The 23,793-nt window shown below is 55.6% G+C and overlaps 2 protein-coding genes across 2 annotated transcripts; one reads left to right on the plus strand and one right to left on the minus strand.

Annotated features, from left to right (window-relative positions):
- Nucleotides 1–2,261: 2,261 nt before the first annotated feature.
- On the plus strand, nucleotides 2,262–11,740 carry LOC117044693 (E3 ubiquitin-protein ligase RNF19B-like). Its single transcript, XM_033145504.1, has 8 exons — nucleotides 2,262–2,734; nucleotides 4,575–4,798; nucleotides 5,013–5,160; nucleotides 7,627–7,789; nucleotides 10,009–10,123; nucleotides 10,556–10,693; nucleotides 11,079–11,259; nucleotides 11,503–11,740. Exons 1-8 carry the CDS (start codon nucleotides 2,262–2,264, stop codon nucleotides 11,657–11,659), a joined length of 1,599 nt encoding a protein of 532 aa, XP_033001395.1. The 3' UTR covers nucleotides 11,660–11,740.
- Nucleotides 11,741–14,420: 2,680 nt separating this feature from the next.
- On the minus strand, nucleotides 14,421–23,196 carry PPM1G (protein phosphatase, Mg2+/Mn2+ dependent 1G). The gene is made up of 10 exons (XM_033145298.1): nucleotides 23,003–23,196; nucleotides 22,818–22,887; nucleotides 22,500–22,585; nucleotides 19,567–19,702; nucleotides 18,387–18,865; nucleotides 17,141–17,269; nucleotides 16,755–16,989; nucleotides 16,157–16,286; nucleotides 15,874–15,976; nucleotides 14,421–15,134 (listed from the first exon to the last, which is right to left on the minus strand). The coding sequence occupies exons 1-10, from the start codon at nucleotides 23,120–23,122 to the stop codon at nucleotides 14,886–14,888; spliced, it is 1,737 nt and encodes a 578-aa protein (XP_033001189.1). The 5' UTR covers nucleotides 23,123–23,196; the 3' UTR covers nucleotides 14,421–14,885.
- Nucleotides 23,197–23,793: the final 597 nt, after the last annotated feature.

Here is a 23,793-nt window from a genome sequence, read left to right on the forward strand (position 1 = left end):
TGACTGGGGAACACAAAGGAGAAGGAGCGACAGATGGTGTAGCTAAGTCCCCAGAGAAGCTGCCGACAGAGGGACCCCGCGAGCATCCCTGGACCAAGACTCAGCAAGGGATGGAGAGGAACAGCGGCAAGCCAAAAGGGAAACTGCACACCTCAGGAGCCTCAGCCAGGCATCCTCTGCCCAAAATTGGGCACCCTATAGTTTTGAGAAGCAGTGCCATAACAATTGTGGGCTCCCTTCCTCAAACCCTTCAAGCTAGCAGCAAATTCCACTGTCAAACAGCTCTTATATATGTTCAAATATATAAAAGGATGTCATATAGAGGAGGGAGAAAGGTTGTTTTCTGCTGCTCCAGAGAAGCGGACACGGGGCAATGGATTCAAACTACAAGAAAGAAGATTCCACCTAAACATGAGGAAGAACTTCCTGACAGTGAGAGCTGTTGGACAGTGGGATTTGCTGCCAAGGAGTGTGGTGGAGTCTCCTTCTTTGGAGGTCTTTAAGCGGAGGCTTGACAGCCATCTGTCAAGTATGCTTTGATGGTGTTTCCTGCTTGGCAGTGGGTTGGACTGGATGGCCCTTGGGGTCTCTTCCAACTCGATGATTCTTACTGTCAGGAAGTTCTTCCTAATGTTTAGGTGGAATCTTCTTTCTTGTAGTCTCCGTCTTTCAGGGCAGAGGAGGGCATATCGGTTGTCCATCCGGATGGGACTCAAAGGCTGCAAAATAAACCAGTTTTCTTCTGCCACACATGCCCAGCTCCCCCCAAAACCGACTCCAGCTGAATACATAAAATAGCTAGAGGCAGACGGGGTGAGCGGGCAGGGAAGCCGGTTTTGGCTGACCATAAGCGGGAACTGCCCAGTGGTCAGAGCTGTGGGACAGAACTGGCCTCAGGGGCTCTCCTGCAGGAGGGACTGCAGCAGGGGGCCGCCTCCCAGGGCTGCTGGCGATGCATCCTGCAAGGAGAATGGTGCTCCCCTAAAAGCCCTTTACACTAAGGACCCAAGGTCCTGGGTGTTGGGGCCCTCTCCCCGCCTTTGGAAGAGCCCAAGGAGGCCTGCAGGTGGATGAGGCAATCCCCACCCGCCCCCCCCAATACTCTGTTTCCAGCAGGGGGCAGACAAGAAGCTCAGAAGCTGGCCAGGGAAATCCCAGCGCTGCCATCGTCACAGCCGCTCCTCGGTGGTGGACTGCTCCTTTCCATGGGGGCTCCATCCGGCTCCCGTGGGAAGAGCGGCGCTGGCGGGGAGGCTGCTCGAGGCTCCTGAGAGCCAGTGTGGTGTAGTGGTTAAGAGCGGCAGACTCGTAATCTGGGGAACCGGGTTCGCGTCTCCACTCCTCCACATGCAGCTGCTGGGTGACCTTGGGCTAGTCACACTTCTCTGAAGTCTCTCAGCCCCACTCACCTCACAGAGTGTTTGTTGTGGGGGAGGAAGGGAAAGGAGAATGTGAGCCGCTTTGAGACTCCTTCGGGTAGTGAAAAGCGGGATATCAAATCCAAACTCTTCTTCTTCTTCTTCTTCCTCAACTCTCACCGGCCTCCCGTGGGGGCCTTTTCAGGCCGGTCCCCGTTTTAAAGGCGCGACAGCCGCGGACGCCTCTCCATTCCACGGCAGCACCTCGACCAGGATGTTCGTTGCATGCCAGCCGGGAACCCACGGACCACGCCCCGCGCCGGCCCTGGTGACCAAGGCTCCGTCTCCGAGGCGCCCCGCTCGCTCGCTCCCTTCCTTCTGCGCTCGCGTCATTGTGGCCAAGTGGCGTCTCCCGGTGCAGCCGTCACTGCGGGGCTTTCTCGGGGGCGGGGGACACCTTCCCAAGATGCTGTGCGGCGGCGGCGGCGCTGGAGCTGCGGGGACGCTCAGCTGAGCGCCGAGCAGACCTAGGCCGGTAAGGCGGCGCCGGCGGCGGCGACCCCGGAGCCCTGCCGGTTCCGAGGACCAAAGGCCCGGAGGAAGCCGGACCTGCCAGAGCGGGGTCCCCCTTCCTCCCCGGGCGATCTTGGCACGGCCGCCGTCGTCCTAGCCGAGCGGTTTGGCGCAGCGGATGCGCGGGCCGCTCCGGCTCTGCTTGCGCTCGCTGCCTTCCATCCGCAGGTCGCTCGGAGCCTGAGTGGACGGGGACGCGCGAAGTGCAGGCGATGAGCCGGCCCCTATGAGGGTGATGGGGAAGAGCCGGGCCCCGGGGCGTCCCTCCGCCGCCCGGACAGCCCGCGAGCCTGAGTCTCTGGGGCAGCAGTAGCGTCGCCCGGCAGCGGCATGAAGCGGCCGCTGGCGGGGCCTCCCCCCCGGGGCGCCTCGGGCCTCTTCGGAGGGCAGTCCGCAGCGACGCCGGAGCCGGAGGATGCGCTGAGCCCGGCCGAGGAGGCGTCTGCGGGGGCCCCGTCCATCCCAACGCCGACTGCGGAGGACGAGGCGTCGGGCTCGGCGTCGGGGGGCTTGCGAGAGTGCCCTTTGTGCCTGCTGCCCCAGCCCGCGGCGGCCTTCCCGGAGCTCTCGTCGTGCGCGCACCTGTCCTGCCTCACCTGCCTGCAGCAGTACTTGCGCATCGAGATCAGCGAGAGCCGCGTGCAGGTGGCCTGTCCGCACTGCCCGGCCCCGCTCCAGCCGGCAGAGGTGCACCAGCTGCTGCGCCCGGAGCCCGCCTTGCGGGACAAGTATGAGGAGTATCTGCTTCGTCGCCTGCTCGCCGCCGACCCGGGAACGCGCTGGTGCCCAGCCCCGGATTGCAGGTGCGCTAGGCCGGCGCGGGGCGGCGTGAATGGGTGGGTGGGCGAGTGAGTGAGTGGGATAAAGGCCCGATTGCTCCAGGAAAGGACCCGCTTTGCGCGCCCAAGGGCCCGGTGGCCAATCCCCGACGGTCCTGGGGGAGACCCTCCCCTGCCTGACGCCCTGGAGAGAGAGAGGGAGATGGTGGGGCCACCCAGAGCTGCCTCGCAAGAAGGCGGCTTCTGAGGAGGTTGCTTTGTGACCGGTTGTGCGCTTGACTCCCACCAGAGGGCGCTCAAGGCCGCTCGGCTGGTTCTTCTCAGGAAGCCCCCCCAGAAAGAGAGAGCAGGGTCCGATCCTTGACCCCGGGATGCCGGGAAGGCGCCCCTGCAGAGCTCAAGGCACCTGCGGGCCGCCTGTCCAGCCTGTTGCGCACAGCCCGCCCGCTCCCCCCAAGTCCGCTCACTTTGTTTTCCCGCCTGACGATGCTGCGACACCCCCCCCCCCCCATGGGAGGGCAGGACTTGCTTAGGGAGATCAGAGCTTTTCTTAGAGGGGGGCAGAATAAACGTCATTGTTCAGTTAGTTAATTATTTCTCTTGTTTGACTTGATCTGGGGTTGGGAGCTGTGCCCCCTTGGCTGCACCCACATGCCCAAGCCTCCCTCAGCACCCTTGGGCCCGGGGTGGGGTGAGGAGGAGCTGCTTTGCCTTGCAGAGAACCTGCAAGCCGAGAGGAGGGAGGAAGGGTTGGCCGGGGAGGCCGCTGGGGACTCCGCCGAAAGGCAGCTCAGTCTCTTCCCAGGCTAGAACTGCAAAGCTGAAAACAGAAAAGGTATCCCCCTCCCTCCCCGCGCAGTACATCACACATTTCCCGTCAATTAAGATGAAACACGTGTAATTCTGAATTGGATTGTGGAAGTATTAAGATCTAAATACCACAGTTCAAGAAGGATACTGACAAGCTGGAACGTGTCCAGAAGAGGGCAACCAAAATTGTCCAAGGCCTGGAAACGATGCCTTATGAGGAATGGTTTAGGGAGCTGGGTATGTTTAGTCTGGAGAAGAGAAGGTTAAGGGGTGATATGATAGCCATGTTCAAATATATAAAAGGATGTCACATAGAGGAGGGAGAAAGGTTGTTTTCTGCTGCTCCAGAGAAGCGGACACGGGGCAATGGATTCAAGCTACAAGAAAGAAGATTCCACCTAAACATTCGGAAGAACTTCCTGACAGTGAGAGCTGTTCGGCAGTGGAATTTGATACCAAGGAGTGTGGTGGAGTCTCCTTCTTTGGAGGTCTTTAAGCAGAGGCTTGACAGCCATCTGTCAGGAATGCTTTTATGGTGTTTCCTGCTTGGCAGGGGGTTGGACTGGATGGCCCTTGGGGTCTCTTCCAACTCTAGGATTCTATTATTCTAAAGGTCTCGGGGAAGGAAGACCGTTGTCCAGGCACATCAGAAGCGCAGCTGGCCGGGAGTACCCCCCGCTCGCCGCTCAGAAGGAGGCCAGAGACCAGAGTTTGGTTATTCCCGGCTGCAGAATCGGGGCCCCCAGACTGCAGCAGGCTGCGGCTCCGGCCAGCCGTCTCACGAGGCCTTCCTTATGAGGGGAGGGGATGGAGAGTGGAGCTCACTGCTTCCCCCTCCTCTGCCATGTCAGGAAAGGAGCACCATCTGGTTGCGTGAGAGCCCGGTAAAGGGGCGGGGGGGGGTGTCCACTGGGCCACTGTGCGGGGAGGACCAGGAAGGGCGAGGACAACCTCCCATTCTGAGCCCCCCTCTTCCTCCCGCTTCCAGCCCTGGCGGACTTGGGGGGCGGGTCTGTCGTGCTCCCCTTTCTTCTAAAAGCGCCTCTGCTTGCAGCTACGCGGTCATCGCCTACGGCTGCGCCGAGTGTCCACGCCTGGTCTGCGCCCGCCCGGACTGCCGCACCGAGTTCTGCTTCCACTGCCGGCAGCCCTGGCACCCCGACGCCTCGTGCGAGCAGGCCTGGCGAGAATGGAGCCAGCAAGCGCCCCTGGGCGCCATGGAGCTCTCCCTGCAGCTGATCCGGAAGGAGGAAGCCGGGGCGGCGGGGGCTGCGCAGGGTGAGTGAAGCCCCCTTCTCCATGGGGGAGGGGGGCGACGGCAGGTTGCAACACCCAGCAGCACCCCACAGTGGGAAGGGCAGGGGGGTTTAGGGGGCCCTCTCCCCGCCTTGACGCCCCTCTCTCTGCTGGGCCTGGCCCCCGCACCCGTCGACAGCTGGGCCCCCGGGCCTAATAAGGTCCCGGCCCCGACCTGCCGCCTCTCTCCCCGCAGACAAGGACGCCATCAAGGTCTGCCCGCGCTGCGGGGCGCTCATCATGAAGGTCGACGACGGCAGCTGCAACCGCATGAACTGCACGATCTGCGGCTGCCTCTTCTGCTGGCTCTGCCTGCGCGAGATCACCGACGTCCACTTCCTCAGGTGCGAGCTGGGGGCAGGAAGAGGCGGGGGGCGTCCGGGCGGCCGAAGGAAATGGCAGCAGGACCAGGCTTGGCCCCTCCGAGCCTGCAGAAGCCGCCTAAGGCTGCCATCCTCCTCGCCCCGCTTGCCCGGAGGAAGCCCCGTCGAAGCAGACGCAAAAGGGAGGAAGCGAGCTCCGCTGGATTTGCATGCACCTCCCTAGGCAAGTGAAGCGGTTTGGTCCTACTGGCCACAGGACCTGGAAAAACTGTCTGCGGACAAAGACCGGCTCCCTCAGCCTGAAAGCGGAAATGAGCGCCGCACCCCAGAGTCGAATTTGACTGGACTTAAAAGTCCAGGGGTCCTTTACAGGGGCGTATCCAGGATCAAAACTGGGGGGGGGGGCAAGCCATGGTCGTTCAGGTTGTGACATTTCAGCACGGAAAGGCGAATGAAACCAAAAATTTTGGGAAATTATATATAATTATAGCAGTGCTTTAATATGATAGTTATTACAATTATTTGCTTGATTTATTTTTGTTATTCTAGTTACATGTCTTATACCAGGGGTGGCCAACTCCCAAGAGACTGTGATCTACTTTCAGAATTAAAATCTGGCAGTGATCTACCCCCATTATTTGGGGTTCAGCTCAAAGTTGTTGACCTTTTGGGGGATGAGGAATGCCCCATTTTTTAGGGGTTTGGTTCGTTTTTAGTTGTTGAGCTTTTTTTAGGGACTAGACCTTCTGAAATAATTGATTTAAAAACTAACTCAGCCTGCTTTGTAAAGTGTGACAACCTGTGAGGTACAAAACACCCAGACAAGGAAAACCAACTCAGCTAACTAGTTTACACAGATCTGAGGAGCCAGTTGATGCGTGCTAGGCCTTCGATTTCACATATGGCGCCCAAACAACTGTACCCACACCACACTACCTCCAAAGTAAACCAAAAAGCTAAAAGCAAATGCAGTAGCAAACCTCAGAACTGAACTTAAAACAAAAGCTGTATTCCCCGGCAACTGCACAGGCAAACCACCTAGAAATCAAACCTTGCTGCAAAACAATGCCACCCCCAATGGAGGCTGGAACCTGCCCCACAAAAGGAACCTGGGACAAGCTGAAGCACCAATGGCTCAATTGCCCTCTTTGATAACATAAAATGCACAATGATTATTTAAAATTTTTTTTTATTCTTTTAAATTAATTTTCTAAGCAGTAGCACTGGAAACTTTAGCAAGAGCAACATCCACCCAGAAGGCAGAGGAAAATAACAACCCACCCAGTGCCTGTCTCCTGACCCCACTGGCTTCAGTTTTAAAATGCAAATGCAATAGCAAACCTCAGAACTGAACTTAAAACAAAAGCTGTATTCCCCTGCAACTGCACAACCAAAGCTGCACACAAACTCAATTACCCTCTTTGATAACTTAAAATGCACAATGATTATTATTTTTAAATTATTTATTCTTTTAAATTAATTTTCTAAGCAGTAGCACTGGAAACTTTAGCAAGAGCACACTAAATCCTGAAATATTTGATTACTGACCATGTTATGTAAACAGCAAACAAAAACAGCTTAAAAAAACAGAAAAACTTCCCCCCCCCAAACAGAAAGCCCCAAATGGCTGAAAAACTCAGTTTCCCAGGATCCTCAGCCCTCGCAAAGGAACTACTCACCATGCAAGGGAACTCAGTTTCCCAAGCTCCCTTGCAACGATCAAGCAGCGCAACACACACACACACACACACAACACACACACACACAGAGCATTGGCACAAGAGCTCAATTGTTGTTGAGATTTTGGGAGGGGGAAGAAAGACCAGTAGTTGAGCTTTTTTAGGAGGAGAGATTTTTTTTTTCCTTTTAGGCTGCCAATAACCATTTAATTATTATTTTTTGCTTCTGGGGGGGGGGGCAGCTGCTTTTTTATACAGTGAAATATTCCATCCCTCTCTCCTGCTAAAATGACAGGATGGAATGCAACCCAAAGAAAAGAATCAGCTCGATTGGCAGCAGGGATGCTTTGGATGCGACACCTGCATTGCAGCGGGTTGGACTGGATGACCCCTGGGAGCCCTTTAGAATTCTACAATTCCGTGATTCTATGAAATGCAGCCACAAGCAAAGTCCCGCCGGAGCAAAAGATGTTCTGGAGGGGCGGGAGGATTATCAGGAGGGAGGGAGGCAAAAATATGGCAGGTGGATGGGCGCCTGTCAATCACATGGCACTCATTAGGATGTCACGAGATAGGCAGGTGAGTTGGGCTGCCCCACCTATCAAAGATCCTTTCCCCTCCAATCTTAAAAGGGATCTGGGAGAGGTTTGCAAAATTCATAGACTCATAGAAGTGTCGAGTTGGACGGAGCCCCCAAAAGCGAAATGGGGAGCTGGTGGTGGGGCTCCCCTGGAAGAGGTGCTCTGGTGCTCCCGCGGGTGCTCTTCGACACCCCCCTTGCTGACTCCCCCCTCCTCCTCCTCCTCAGTCCTTCCGGCTGCACCTTTTGGGGGAAGAAGCGCTGGTCTCGCACGCGGAAGGTCCTGTGGCAGCTGGGGATGGTGCTGGGCGCCCCGATGGTGATCTCGCTGGTGGCAGGGATCGCCGTGCCCGTCATCACACTGGGCATCCCCATCTACATGGGCAAGAAGGTAAGGAGGCAGGAGGTTGGGAGTGTGGGATGTGAAACACAGGAGCAGTCAAGTACAGCATCCCTAGAGTGGACATAGAAAGGGATGTCTGGTCCAGCCAGTCGGAACTTCCTGTTTTTCCTGGGCTGGGACAGACTTCCTCCACATGTGACTGGAGGTGGGTGTGGCCTCACCTGTGTTCAGGTAACAAAAGCAAAGGGGCCAGACGCCATCTCTCTCTTTTGACTTCACTCTTCAAGCAAGCAACATCTGCTTAGCTAAAGGTGCTCTCTTGGCAGGACAAAAGGAGCTATCTCCCCTATGGAATAGTCTCCAACAAGTATGTTACTTTTTCTAAGCTAAAGTCTGCCTTCTGGGATCCTATTGTGAACAGATGTGTAAAGTAAGTAAACTTTTTATACCTTTATAGAAAACTGTGTTGTGCCTTGTCTTTTAAGGGGGAATAAGGGGGAAATACCAGGATAGTATTATTATAGAGGTTTTAGCGAACCTGAGCAACGCATCTGCTGTGTGCGTTTAAAAGGGGAATGTAAACTCTGCTGATATTCCAGTTACAGGTGGGTAGCCGTGTTGGTCTGCCATAGTCAAATCAAAATAAAAAATAAAAAAATTCATTCCAGTAGCACCTTAGAGACCAACTAAGTTTGTTCTTGGTATGAGCTTTTGTGTGCATACACCCTTCTTAAGATACACTGAAACAGAAGTCACCATATATGGTGAGAGAGTGTGGAGGGGTATGACTCAGAAGGGTGGTGGGAATGGGTGATAGGCTGATAGCTGTGGTAAGCCTGTTGACGACTGTTAACGACTGCAATTGGTCTTACAGGAAAAATATATATAATAAACATTAGAGTCTTATCTCATTTTACATGACAGAGCTATTTTTAACCTTCTCACCCATTGCTTTTTCTTGTAAGACCAATTGCAGTCGTTAACAGTCATCAACAGGTTTACCACAGCCTATCACCCATTCCCACCACCCTTCTGAGTAATACCCCTCCCCACTCTCTCACCATATATAAGGGTCTGGTGACTTCTGTTTCAGTGTATCTGAAGAAGTGTGTATGCACACGAAAGCTCATACCAAGAACAAACTTGTTGTTGCTCAGTCATGTCTGACTCCTCGTGACCCCATGGACCAGAGCACGCCGGGCACGCCTATCCTTCACTACCTCTCGCAGTTTGGCCAAACTCATGCCAGTCGCTTCGAGAACACTGTCCAACCATCTCATCCTCTGTCGTCCCCTTCTCCTTGTGCCCTCCATCTTTCCCAACATCAGGGTCTTTTCCAGGGAGTCTTCCCTTCTCATGAGGTGGCCAAAGTACTGGAGCCTCAACTTCAGGATCTGTCCTTCCAGTGAGCACTCAGGGCTGATTTCTTTAAGGATGGATAAGTTTGATCTTTTTGCAGTCCATGGGACTCTCAAGATTCTCTTCCAGCACCATAATTCAAAAGCACCAATTCTTCGGCGATCAGTCTTCTTTATGGTCCAGCTCTCACTTCCATACATTACTACTGGGAAAACCATACCTTGAACTATACGGACCTTTGTCGGCAAGGTGATGTCTTTGCTTTTTAAGATGCTGTCTAGGTTTGTCATTGCTTTTCTCCCAAGAAGCAGGCGTCTTCTAATTTCGTGACTGCTGTCACCATCTGCAGTGATCATGGAACCCATGAAAGTGAAATCTCTCACTGCCTCCATTTCTTCCCCTTCTATTTGCCAGGAGGTGATGGGACCAGTGGCCAGGATCTTAGTTTTTTTGATGTTGAGCTTCAGACCATATTTTGCGCTCTCCACTTTTACCCTCATTAAAAGGTTCTTTAATTCCTCCTCACCTTCTGCCATCAAGGTAGTATCATCAGCATATCTGAGGTTGTTGATATTCCTTCTGGCAATCTTAATTCCGGTTTGGGATTCATCCAGTCCAGCCTTTCGCATGATGAATTCTGCGTATAAGTTAAATAAGCAGGGAGACAATATACAGCCTTGTCGTACTTAGCTGGTCTCTAAGGTGCTACTGGAAGGATTTTTATTTTGTTTTATTCTGCTGATATTGTTGAACTTGTTATCACAAGTTGGAATAGGATATAATAAACAATATATCCTCTCCTGCATCCCTGGACATTTTCACAGGGAGGGGGTCCCCATCCTGCTGCACCCGGCCTGAAGGGGCCCAAAGGGAGGAGACCCACTGCCGCCTCCTTCTCTCCCCAACAGGTGCTGAGCCATGGGCGCAAGAGCAAGCTCTCCGGCTGCCAGCAGTGCCTGTCGGTTGGCAGCAGCATCCTGCTCTCGCTCTTCGTGTCACCCGTCATCACCGCCGTCACTGTGGGTAAGGGCCACCAGGGGGCACCTACCCGCTGCTGCTGAGTGGGTAGAACACCTGCCTCGCAAGCAGAAGGTCCCGGAGGGTTCAGTCTCTAGGAAGGGCTGAGAATCCCCCACCCCAAACCCTGGAGAGCAGTTGCTGCTGCCAGTCAGTGTACAGGGTATGGAGCTATTGAATGCAGCTGCTCTTTTTCTTGTTAGACCCATCAGGACTAGAATCTCAATTCATTTTCATAGAAGAGCTGTAGCTCTGCGGTGGAGCACCTGCCTTGCATGCAAACGGTTCCGGGTTCAATCCCTGTGGGCATCTCCAGGAGGGGCTCGGAGAGACTCCTTGCCTGCAAACCCTGGAGAGCCCCTGCTGCCAGCCAGAGCTCGAGGGAGGCGGCTTTCTCTGCTCCTCGGCCGCGCCTCACGCCAGCCTCTCTGCCCACAGGCGTCGGGGTGCCCCTGATGCTCACCTACGTCTATGGGATCGTGGTCCTCTCGCTGTGCCGGAACCGCTGGGGCTGCGGAGGCACCCGCAGGAAGGCCGGGGAGCTCAATGCTGTGGAGCTGGAGAACCTCACCAAACGTACGTGAGTCCTGGGCGGCAGGAGCAGCGGGAGGGGCGGCCTGGCCCGGAAGCCCCTCTCCCTCACCCAAGGCTCCGTCCTAACCGGTGGGTGGATAGCTCTCAATCGGTGGGGGCGCTGCGATATAGAAGGGGCTTTTGTGGCAGGGACCCTCGGCCGGCCATCCTTGAAGCCCGGAGTCCTCTCTGCCCTCTCCAGGCCGGGCGTGTGCCTGCAGCTGCCAACCGGACTCAAAACATTTTCTTTTGGTTGTGCATTTATCTGCTGCTTTTGCTGTAGTTTCATTATTAAAGCCAGCCGGAGAACTTTTGATTTCAGGTGCCATATAAATTAGCCGACCGTCGCCTCCGAGCAAATCCTCTTTCCTCCCTCTGCCTGTTGCAGTGAACGAGCTGCTGGCGGCGCTGCCCACGCCGATGGGGGCTGAGGGAGGGGGCTCTTCTGCCACTGCCGCCATGGCTGCGCCCTTCCTGCCCAGCCGGAGCAGCGGGCAGCTGGAGGAGTCCTGCCCGAAGGGCCCGGAGAGCCCGTGGAACAAAGAAGCAGCCCAGGCCGCTACCCACAGGTCAGTCCAGTGGGCGGGGGCAGTGGGGCCTAGTGGCTAGAGTGCTGGGCCCAAGCTACCTCACAAGGTTGTCCCAGATATAAAATGGGGCAGGGAGAACCATCTAAGCCACCTTGAGCACCTTAAAGGGAAAACGTGGGATAGAAATGTAATTATAAAATTATGCCCCCAACAATTTTGACGCCACTACCGCCAGGAGGTGTGGTCCCCACCCCCGGTGACACAGGTCTCTGCCCCGCGCAGGGACGGGCAGAACAGGGTGGAGGTGGCGGTGGAGGTGGAGCCTCCGGCCGGCCACGAGGACAGCCTCTGCAGCGCCGCGTCGGGCCGAAGCTTCTCCACCGATTCACTCACCTACACCAGCGACAGCTGCAGTTTGGCTGGAGTGACGACGGAGTGACGCCGCTTCCCCAGAGGGCGGCACGCAGCAGCCGTGAGGGAGGCTCGTGCCCAGATCGCCGCCTGCCTGCCTGCCTCCTGCTGCTGCAGCAAAGGCAGACTCACCCACCTCCGGACTGGCCAGCGCAGATGCCCCCCATTCCACCCGATGCCCCCTGCCTGCACACCTTCTGCACTTGTGCCCCCCCCAATACCCGTCAACAACTTCAGGCTCTGGACTTTGGTGCTTTGAGGCAATAAATTTGCAGCTCACAGAGAAGCCGACCTCATCTTTCCTCCCCAGCAGGCTAGGGCCCAGCGCACCCCTCCCCTCTCCAGGGACCAAGAAGACGCCTGCACCCCCCCCTCAAGGATCCTGCAGAGCACAGCTTGGGGGGGGGAGGGCTGGTCACTCAGGGTGGAGAGGACTGAGTAGCAGTGGGGGCAGCAGCTGTCCTTGGAGTCATGTAAAGGCACCTTTGGAAGAGGATGATGGTGATAATACTAATAATACCCCGGCCTGCCAGAGAGAAAGAAGAGTAGGATCTGTGTTTAGGTGCCTAGATGACTTAGATGGCTTTAAAAGAGGATTAGACCAATTAATGGAGGAGGGAAATGCTCTCCTAGCCAGGATGGCTCCACTCTGGTTCACAGCTGGAGGCAGCGATACTTTGGAATCTGTTTTTGGAAACCACAGGAGGGGAGATGGCTCTGGCGCTCAGATCCTGCTTGCTGGTTTCCAGAGGCCCCTGGTTGGCCTCTGTGAGAACAGGAGGATGCACTCAATGGGTCTCTGCCTTGATCCAGAAGGGCTTATATTATGTTTACATGGCCCAGCTGTGTTCTTGGTGGCCAGACCAGGGTCTGGGGTCTATCTCTCAAGTCAGGTGAGCCAAGGGGCCATGTGGGCTTGAACTGGGCCTGTGGAACTGGCATAGGAAGCTGCCCAATGCCAAGCCAGACCATTGGTCTCTCCTGCTTGGTACCGCATACACCAACTGGCAGCAGCTCTCCAGAATTGTAGACTTTCTAGGATACTTCTGGAGACGCCAGCAGGGATTGAACCTGGGACCTCCAGCATCCAAGGCAAAGGCTCTGCCACTGAGCTACAGCCCTCCTGTCCAAGCAGCCAGGGAGCAGTGGGGCAGCCATGTTTCCTGATGCAGTGCTCAGTACAAAGGAGGGGTCAGCTGGTTCATCATCCAGACGCAGGGTGAATGGGGGCTGCACAGCCTTCATGCCAGGCCAGAGATTTGTGCAGCTTGGGGGAACAGATCCACCCACCCCTCCTCCATCCCTGTTGGGCTGGGCCAGACAGGCACCTCAAAAGCTCAGGATGTACCTGCCAAAAGACCCCACTGCAAAGGAGAGGGCCCTGGTGATCAGCTGGAGGGCAGGGGGAGAGGATACAGCCTTCTTGCTACCTCGGCCACAGCCCTGGGATCACCTGGTGGTGCGCACAGCCCCCAGCCATCTCTCTGTCCCTGGTGAGAGCAGAGTGCCCCCCTTGGTTGAGTGGCCACCAGGCAAGCATCTGGGAGCCCCCTTTTGCAAGCAGAGACCAACTGGGAAAGCTCTTTTTTGGAGGGTTTTCTGCAAGCGAGATTGGGTGACCATCCATCAGCTGTGAATTCTGCATTGCAGGGGGTTGGACTAGATCACCCTAGGGGTCCGTTCTACCTCTACAATTCAATGATTATAAGCTGTTTCATGGTGGGGGAAGGAGAGAAGTGCCTGAAATGGACCAAGCCCTGTTAATCACAGATTTGTAAAGTTGGATGGGATCCCCAAGGCTCATCTAGTCCAGCCCCCTGCCACGCAGGAATCTCAACTAAAGCACCCATGACAGGTGTCCATCCAACCTCTGCTTAGAAAACCTCCAAGGAAGGAGAGTCCACAACCTTCCGAGGGAGACCGTTCCACTGTTGAACATCTCTTACTGTCAGAAAGATTTTCTGTATGCTGTGTCTGAATCTCCTTTCCTGAAACTTGAAGTCATTGGTTCGAGTCCTACCCCTCAGAGCAGGAGAAAACAAGCTTTAGGCATCTTCCATATGACAGCCCTTGAGATCTCTGAAGGTGGCTCTCATATCGCCTCTCAGTCGCCTCTTTTCCAAGCGAAACATCCCCAGCTCCCTCAGTCTTTCCTCATAAGGCTTGGTTTCCAAACCCTTGATCAGAACTGCCCTGAGACCTGCAGGTGGTATATAATTTCAATAAATCATCATCACCATCTTGGTCACTTTCTTCTGCACATGTTCCTGCTTGTTAACATCCTCCTTAAATTATGGTGTCCAGAAATGGACACAGGATTCCAAGTGTGGTCTGACCAAGGCAAAATAGAGTGGGACTATGACTTCCCTTGATCTGGACACTAGACTGTGGATGTAGCCTAGAATAGCATTAGCCTTTTTTGCTGCAGCATCACACTGTTGCCTCAGGTTAAGCTTGCAGTCCACCAAGACCCCACATGTAAGCCAGGTGTCCTCCATCCTATACTTGTGCATCTGGTTCTTCCTGCCTAAGTGCAGAACCCAACATTTGTCCCTATTGAAATTCATTTTGTTGATTTGGGCCCAGTTATCCAATTTGCTTAGATCATTTTGAATTCTGATTCTGTCTTCTGCAGCATTAGCTACCCCTCCCAGTTAGGTGACATCTGCAAATTTGATGAGCATCCCCTCAAGAGAGAGCAAGCAAGGAGCAGGGAGGGAACACAGACTCCTTCCGTCGCATGGAAGGCTCAGCTCCTTCCACCCCACAAAAGGACACTGCAGCCACTCTTCAGTTTTTGGGATTTTAGTTTGAAAAATCTCAGTTGAAAGATAGTGAGGCTTGGCGGCCAACATGGGAAGGGGGGTGGGCGCCAATCCCACAAATTAAAAAAACCCGAGAGGCCTTAAATAGGGGGCAGCTGAGAAACCTCGACAATGAAAAACTGCTTCCCTCCAACAGAAACATCACAGGCACGGAAATGGCAACAACCACTTGGAGAGGCGCTGCAGGGGATGGGGGGAGTGGGGAGGCCGCCTTCGGGGCCCTGGACCTCCCCCTGCCGTTCCCTCTTCGGAATGGTTGCCAAGAACAGCAAGTGGGACCCCCAGGAAACCCCTCCTCCAAATGACACAGACAAACTGGACCTCCCTAAGGCTAAAAAAGGCCTAACTCTGGCACCAAGAGTTCAGCGTCGCTTAGAAAACAAGAGTCCAGGGCGAGCTCAGGCAATTCCCAGCCCAACACGGGCGCTGCTAGTCCTGCCTGGCCTTCTTGCTGCAGCTCTCTTCCGTGGGGGCTGAGGGGGCTGCCTCTGCTGCTGCCGCCCCTGTGCTGCTGCTGCTGCTCTCCTCCTCCTCCTCTTCCTTCTCCAGTTTCCGTTTGCCGCCCTCGCCCGGGGGCCCCGGGGTGGGGCGAGGCTTGAAGGAGATGATGATGCAGGTCATGTTGTCGCAGCCGGTCCCATCACCAGACGTGTCTGGAGCCAGGCAGCAGTCCAGGAGCTGGCAGAGAGAGAGAAGAGGCCCAGCGTCACCTCAAAGAGCCAGATGTGTCTCACAGGGCCTGGCCAGGAGCAGCAGCTGTATCAAGGATGCTCAAGGCAGCCAGCTGGCAGGAGATGATGTGCAGGCAGCCTGGTGCTGGGCACAAGGACACCTCTCCTCAAATGGGTGGAGGAGGTAGGTCCCTCTTTGGGCAGAGAGAGGGAAAGGCATACACAAAAGCCCGGAAGGTAGGCAGGCAGGCAGGCACCCCCAGCTGGGCCCAGGGCTCCCAGAGGTACACTTGCCCTGGGCCTCAGAGGGGACGGCCAGCCAGGGATGTGCCAAGAACACCCCGTGCTTCCCAGCCGACTGCAGACTTAATGGGCAAAACGACCATGCATTGCAGGTGTCTCATGGAAAAGACCCCCGCTCTGGGCCTCAGACCAGCTCTGCGCAGGCCTTTCCCTGCTCCCCCTCCTCACACAGCCAGCTTGGGGGGGGGTGGGATTTCCTGCCTGCTGGCACAACCAGAGCTCAACCCCTGCCAAGGGCCCTGCGTTTGGGTCGGGCTGCCCCAACCCAGGATTCCGGTCCTCCTGCCATGGTCCTTTTGCTGTGAACCGCCCCGAGATCTCTGGGTATAGAGTGCTATACAAATTCAATACCTAATAATTTTTGTACCCCTGCCTCTTAAAAGTGCCTGAGCCCAACAGTGTGGAAGGGGGAGCTGAAGTGGCTTGTAAGGCCTGCCACTCACCTCTTCTACTATGGACGAAAGGGACCGCAGTTCTCCATTCTCCTGCTTCTGGGTGATCTTGGACTGGACAAAGTCCACCACCTCCTGGCTGCTCATGACATTCCTGGGCAGAGGCGGACGCAAAGAAAAGGGAGGTCGGCAGGCGCAGAGGGAAGGCCAGGCTGCTCTCGGACCAACGCAGCCCACTCCAGGGATCCCATGTGAGCTGAGAGAGGAAGCCCAGCGGCAGCAACAAGGGCAGCAGCTCCTCCCACCCCCCAGCCGCCCTCCCTTGGACACCTACCAGATGCCGTCGCAGGCAATGACCATGAAGTCGTGGTCCTCATTGATTGTCAGCACCTTGATATCTGGCAGTGCAGAGATCATCTGCTCCTCTGGGGGAAGGTTTTTGTTGCGCTTGTAGAAGTGGTCGCCTGCAGAGGAGAGAAATAGGTGAGGGGGCTCGCAGGAAGGGGAGTGGAACCTTTGGGCTGGTCTTTCTCCTTCCGCAAGAACTCTCTGAGGGCAACAGGCGTCCAACAGCGGAACAGGCTCCCTCAGAAGGTGGTACACTTGCCTTCCTTGGAGATTTCTAAGAGTAGGACCTGTCATGGATGCTTTCGCTGAGATTCCTGCATTGCAGGGGGTTGGACTGGATGGCCTTTGGGGGTAACTTCCAGCTCTTAGATTCTATTATACTAAGTAGTGTGTGTGTGTGTGTGGGGGGGAAACAGGCCATCTTCCTCCCATTCAAACCTTGACCTCGCCTGCCCCTCAGAGCAAAAGGCTCTACGATGGAGCTATGGGCCTTCCAGGTCAGGGGAAGGAGGGTCGCTGGGCTCTCCCTAGCAGGGAAGGGGCAGAGAGGAAGTGACTGCCTGGCAGCCTGGTGAACCGCTCACCAATGGCTCTGGAGAGGTTCAGGCCACCATTCACCCGGCCGTCCATGGTCACTTTCCCACCAGCGTTCTTTATCCTGGCCAGCTCCACCTCATCCTCCGGCTTGTGGTCGTAGGACATGTCCACGGCTTTGCCGCCCTCCGAGACGACACAGCGAGAGTCTCCGGCGTTGGCCACAATCAGCTGCTTGCCCCGGATAAGCGCCACCACCGCCGTCGTGCCACTGTCGGAGCCGGGCTGCAGACCAAGAGGGCAGGGCTCAGCAAGCGCAAGGCAGGCCTGGCCGGAGGCCCCCCAGGGCCCCTCTGGGCTAGTGAGGGGGACCAAGACTCGGAACGCAACTCTTCCTCCTCAGAGACCCCCTCCTCCTGCCCAGGCACTGACTGACCTTCTCCTTGCCTTCCATGCCTGGGAGCATCATGTCTTCGTCCTCATCCTCCTCGGCTTCCTCGGTTTCGTCTTCGTCCTCGTTTTCTGCATCCTCGCTGCTGTAACCATCCTCATCCTCGCTGCATTCCTGGTTGAAACAGGAACCCACCCACCCCCAAGAAAAGAAGTGAGCACTGTTAGAAACTCTTATATATAATCTAATAAGTTAAAGGTAAAGGACCCTTGGACGGTGAAGTAAGTCCAGTCAAAGGTGACTATGGGGTTGCATCGCTCATCTAGCTTTCAGGCCGAGGGAGCCGGCATTTGTTCACAGACAGCTTTCTGGGTCATGTGGCCAGCAGGACTAAACTGCTTCTGGCGCAACGGGACACTGTGATGGAAACCAGAGCGTATGGAAATGCCATTTACCTTCTGGCTCCAGCAGTACCTATTTATCTACTTGCACTGGTGTGCTTTCAAACGGCTAGGTTGGCAGGAGCTGGGACAGAACAACGGGAGCTCACCACCATTGCACAGATTTGAACTGCCAACCTTTCAATTGGCAAGCCCAAGAGGCTCAGTGGTTTAGATCATAGCACCATATACGGTAGTCTGATAACCAAATAGCAACTAACAGTCATGTTAGAGCTCACCACAGTAGAATGTCTAGGCTCTATTTTATTTTTAACAATGAGGTTTTTAAAATTACAGTGGTACCTTGGAAGTAGAAAGGAATCCGTTCCAGAAGTCCGTTCGACTTCCAAAACATTCGGAAACCAAATTGCGGCTTCTGGTTGGCTGCAGGAAGCTCCTGCAGCCAATCAGAAGCTGTGGAAGCCCCGCCGGACGTTTGGGTTCCAAAAGAATGTTCGCAAACCGGAACAATCACTTCTGGGTTTGCGGCGTTTGGGAGCCAAAACATCTGAGTTCCAGGACATTCGAGATCCAAGGTATGACTGTTATTACTCATGAGTCTCGCATTCCCTTCCAACTCTACAATTCTATGATTTCATTTCTATACTGCTTTATACTTAGAAGAAATTGTAAAGCAGTTTACAACACGTTAAAAGATCCAATAAAACAATCCAGAATAAAACCAGCCTGGCATCCAGAGCGCCGTGTGGTCACAATTGGCCCTGTGCCAGTCGCAAAATGCGGCTGCCTGATTTCTAAGGCTGGAGCTGAGTGCAGCAAAGGGGCCTGCCCCCAGCCCAGCCATGGGAAGACCATGGGGCTCAAGTGGCCAACCCACCCACGCTGGGTACCTCACTGTCATCTTCTTCCTCTTCCTCCTCCTCCTCTTCTTCCTCCTCCTCCTCTTCCTCCTCCTCACTGTCCTCAAAGAACTTGGACTTAGCCCCCCGCTGGGCCTTGCTTGCAGAGGAGCAGGACGGTTCTGCTTCGCCCGTGCTGGAGGCTGACCCTCCCTCAGCAGCCTTTTTCTGGGAAGGAGTGGCAGCATCCCCCCCGCCAGCCATGTCTGGGCCAGGGCAGGTGCTGGAGGACTTGGGGCATGTCTGGCCGTTTGCTGCCTCCTCCTCCTCCTCCTCCTGGCGGTGCCTCAGGAGCTCCTCTGTGTCCACCTCCCCATTCAGGCTCCGCCCTTTCTGTGCCTCTTCCTGGGCCAGGTCTTTGCTGGAGGTCCCCAACTTGCCCTTGACACAGTTTTGGCCATAGCGCGTGAGCAGCTCCTCAATGGTCATGGTCGCCTCCTCGTGCAGCAAGGCAGCCTCCTCATTGTCCACTGAACCGGGGCAGAGAGAAAGGAAATGGGGGGGGGGTGGTCAGGGTCACTGTTCCCTGGCCCAGTAGTGCCATTCAGGAGGAAAATGGCTTCCAGGCCCAGGGCAGGATCCAGCCAAGCATCTCTGCTACTGCGAGGACTTCCTCTCCATGTGTCGCCCCTCCCTCTAAAATCCCTGTTCTGGGTTCCCATTTTGAGGAGAACATGTAGGGAGAGGAGAAGAGTTTTGTTGTGCAAGTAGATATCCACTCTGCTGGATCCTGCCCATGCAGCCTACACTAGAAACAAGGAAAGAAGTATCTGTTCTCCCAGCCAATCCACCAGAGTCCCTTGGAACCCCATAACACCCCCTGCCCCGCCTTCACCTGGTTTCTCTGAACATACAAAGCTTTTCATACCCCTCAGGCCCACTGCCTACAATAGACCAGCGCTGCTTTGCCCATGACTCTGGCCAGCTGCAGCCTCTCAAGGAAGCCAAATCAGGTTAGTAGCCCCGGCCAAGTCTCCACATTCTTGTGGTGCAATTCTAATCTCACTGTGTCCAAGACAATGTTTGCCTCTCTGCCTACCCCAGTGGAGAAATGTCCCTTCTGGACAAGGGTAAAATAATCCTTTGGCCCCCGCCCCACCCCCTCTGGTTCTGATTCTTTTCTGTCCCTAGCGACCCTCCTGTCTGGAGAATAAACTGCCCCGTTGCTCACCATCATCTTCATCCGCCACCTTTTCCTCCTTCTCCTCCCCATCATCTCGGGGTCGACCTGCCATCAGCGACAGTTCCTTGATCACCTCCTCAGTTGTCAGCTTAGCATCGATTGCGAGAAAGGCATCCTCAAGAGCCTACAGCAGCACAGAAAGGGCGTCATTCCCAGCGGTCCTCTCGAACCCCTGCAAGCGGGGCAACCCAACACTGCACCAGAACAGCTAACCAAGTGAAACAGGAGGGCCTTCTGTCCTTTGCCTCAGTCTCTTGGTAATATTGAGTCCTGCGGACAGACTTGGTTCAGCTCAGAACAACGGCCAGTTCAAATTCCAGCCTTTGCTCTAATCTAATTGGGGGTGGGGAGGCTGAACCCGGCTTGGGAGCTTCCCAAACCCATCAAGCTGGCCAGTTAGGAGCCAAGAGATAACTGGGAAAAGCAATTCTGCCATTCTCTGGAGGCTTGTTACAAATAACCAAGCAACCCCTGAAGGTCTCAGGAATGAAACACCCTAAGAATTCTTCGCGACTAGCATGAGTTTGGCCAAACTGTGGGAAGCAGTGGAGGTTAGGAGTGCCTGGCGTGCTCTAGTCCATGGGGTCACGAAGAGTCGGACATGACTGAATGACTGAACAACAACAAAGAATTCTTGTTCTAACAATTACTTGACCATATAACATCACATTCAGGGAAATAAAGATGCGAAAATCATGGGCCTTCTGATGAATGATTGATGGAGTTGGGGATGTTTAGCCTGCAGAAGAGGCAATGCAAAGGTAACTTGAGAGCCACTTTAAATACCAAAAGGGCTGTCCTGTGAGAGATGGAGCAAGCTTGTTTCCTGCTGCTGCTCCACAGAACAGGATCCAAACCAACGGATTCAAATGACAAGGAAGGAGATTCTGTCCAAACCTTAGGAAGACTTTTCTGATGTTGGGAGCAGCCCAGAGTGGCTGGGGAAAACCCAGCCAGATGGGCGGGGTATAAATAATAACAATAAGTTTTTATTTATACCCTGCCCTTCCCAGCCAAAAACCGGGCTCAGGGCGGCTAACACTAATTAAAATCACAGCAAAAACATAAACACAATCAATTTAAAATAACAGATTAAAATACAAATTTAAAAATTCAATATTAAAACTGCAGTCTCATTTTCAAATAACCCACCAATAAAAGAATGAAGCATAAATATCAAACAGAAACCAACCCAAAGGCCAGGTGGAACAGCTCCGTCTTGCAGGCCCTGCGGAAAGATGCCAAATCCCGCAAGGCCCTGGTCTCTTGTGATAGACTGTTCCACCAAGTCGGGGCCAATACTGAGAAAGCCCTGGCCCTAGTTGAGGCCAACCTAGCGTCTTTGTTGCTCGGGACCTCCAAAAGATTATTATTTGAGGACCTTAAGGTCCTACATGGGACATACCAGGAGAGGCGGTCCCTTAGGTACGAGGGTCCTAAGCCGCATAGGGCTTTAAAGGTCAAAACCAGCACCTTAAACCTGACCCTGTACTCCACCGGGAGCCAGTGCAGCTGGTAGAGCACTGGATGAATGTGGTCCCGCGGCAAAGACCTGGTAAGGAGCCTCGCCGCAGCATTCTGCACCCGCTGGAGTTTCTGGGTCAGCCTTAGGGGCAGCCCCGCGTAGAGCAAGTTACAATAATCAAGTCTGGAGGTGACCGTCGCATGGATCACTGTGGCCAGATCAGGGCGAGAGAGGTAGGGGGCCAACTGCTTAATACGGCGGAGATGGGAAAATGGCACCTTTGCTGTGGCTGCAACCTGCGCCTCCATGGAAAGAGAGGCGTCGAAGGTTACACCCAAACTCCTGACAGAAGGCGCTGGCACTAATTGGGCCCCCGCAAGAGATGGGAGTTGGCCTCACAACCCCATGTCATCCCGACCCAGCCAGAGGACCTCTGTCTTCGAAGGATTTAACTTCAACCGGCTCCCACGCATCCATGCAGCCACAGCCTCCAAGCACCTGGCCAGTGTGTCCGGGACCGAGTCAGGGCGGCCGTTCATCAACAGATAAAGCTGGGTGTCATCAGCATATTGATGACAGCCCAGCCCGAAACTCCGGACAATCTGGGCAAGAGGGCGCATAAAGATATTAAAAAGCATCGGGGAAAGGATTGTGCCCTGCGGAACTCCACACACCAAGGAGTGTTGCGGCGACAACTCCCTCCCTAGCGTCACTCTCTGTCCCCGGCCTGAGATAAAGGAGCGCAGCCATTGTCAGACTGTGCCCTGAATCCCCACGTTGGCAAGGCGGTGGTCCAAAAGATCGTGGTCGACCATATCGAAGGCTGCTGACAAATCTAAAAGAATCAGCGGGCCTGAACCGCCTCGATCCAGCTGTCCACGGAGATCGTCTGTTAGTGCAACCAAAGCCGTCTCGGTCCCATAACCAGGACGGAAGCTGGACTGAAATGGATCCAGAGCCAATGTTTCATCCAGAAATCCGTTAATAATAATAAGCATAAGAAATGTTTTACTGCGGAACAGAATCTGCCAGAAGGAAACAGACTTTCCTTCACTGGAGGTTTTTAAGGGAAGGTTGGATGGCCACATCTTTTGTTGTGATTCCTGCATTGCAGGGGGTTGGCATGGATGGTCCTTGGGGGCCCCTTCCAATTCTACAATTCCAAGAAGGATCACAGTCCCCAAATCCTGGCCATGCCACCCTGTTGAAATTTGCCAGTGCAAGGCACCATTTTGCTTCAGAGCCGCAAGAAAGGGCTGTGCTAACGTCCCTTTGCAACATTTCCCCAGGGATCAGCTTTGGGCGCTAAGCTCCCCACACTGCACAGATTGTGGTCCAAACCTGGCAAGAAGACCTGTCCGCCCATGTGCTGCGAAGGGCTCCCTGTTTTGGCCCTGAGCTCTGAAGCCTGGTGAGGGGGAAGCGGTTCTTTGGAGAAAGGCCCTTTACCCTTTACCTTTTGCAGCTTGCCCTCTTTGTATGCTTTCTGGTCCTTGATGATTTCTGGGAGGTACTTGGCACAGTATAGAGCGACCTCTTCCCCTGGAGCAAAGGAGAGGGGGGGGGGCGTCAGAGGAGGATGCAGCCGGGATCCCGGCATTGCAGGGGCTTGGGCTAGATGGCCTTCGGGGTCCTCTCCAGAAGGATAAGGAAGAGGGCCCCAGTGCAGGGAGGGGCGCCAAGAGACTCCCGGTGGGGGGGGGAAGGACCCCGCCCCCATTGCCGCTGCCTCGGGGCTCCCGTCCGGCCCACCGAGCCCAGGAGCCCCGCTCACCTCCATGGCCGTCGTAGACGGAGAACATCGCGGTCTCGCCGTCCAGGTCCGGGATGCAGTTGTGGGCGTCCTGAAAGAGAAGCGGGCGCGGCCGTGAGCGCCGGGGAGCCGAGAGGTGGGGAGGCGCCTGGGGGATCGGTCGGCCCGGCTCCCTCCCGCCCCCTCCCCCCGCCCCCCTCGCGCACCTCCATGGAGACCCGCCAGCCCTGCATGGCGCTGAAGCCGAAGCGCAGCGGGCGAGGCCCGTCCCCGGCGCCGTCCCCGGAGCTCTTGGCGGTGCTGGGCTGCGACAGGTAGGCCCCCATGGCTTCGGGCAGGCGCGAGCCCCGCCGGGCCGGGAGAAGGAAGGGAGGCCGGGAGGAGCGGGCGCCGAAAGGAACCGAGCGAGGGAAGGAGACCGGCAGGCGGAACCGGAAACGGGCACCAGAGAGTCGCCGCCGCGCGCAACAACCAGCACCGGAAGCTGAAGCGACAGAGCCGCCGAGGATTAAGGGGCGGCCGGAAGTGAGGGAGCGGAAAGCGCTCAGCGAGAGCAGCGAGGTCCGCGGCCAGAGCGACTACCGCGGGGGGTGACGGGAAAGCGGAGGCATCATCGAGTCCGCAGGAGCGGCTCCGCCGAGCGGCTGGTTGCCCGGCAACGGCGGTGAGGCCGCCGCCCGCCCGCTGAAGGGATCCGGAGACCGGGATGGGCGAGACCCCCGAGGGGCTTCGGTGGAGGAAGGGCCCCAGGGGCGCCTGACGAGCCTCCTCGGAGACAGCCCAGGTCCGCTTCCCGGCTGGGTGGGCGAGTTTTTCCTTCGGCGTCCTACTTTTCATCCTCGCCCAGGGAAGCCTCGGATTCCTTCGCTCGCCCCTTCCCAGCCCATAGCGAAGGGGCGCCAGGAGAAGGGCGAGCCGAGGCCGGGGTGGCCGCGCGAGATGCTCGACAACAGGCACAGTTACAGGTAGCCAAGCATCCTTGTATTACCTCCTTACT

The sequence above is a fragment of the Lacerta agilis genome, chromosome 3 (assembly GCF_009819535.1).
Source record: "Lacerta agilis isolate rLacAgi1 chromosome 3, rLacAgi1.pri, whole genome shotgun sequence".
Classification (NCBI taxonomy): domain Eukaryota; kingdom Metazoa; phylum Chordata; class Lepidosauria; order Squamata; family Lacertidae; genus Lacerta; species Lacerta agilis.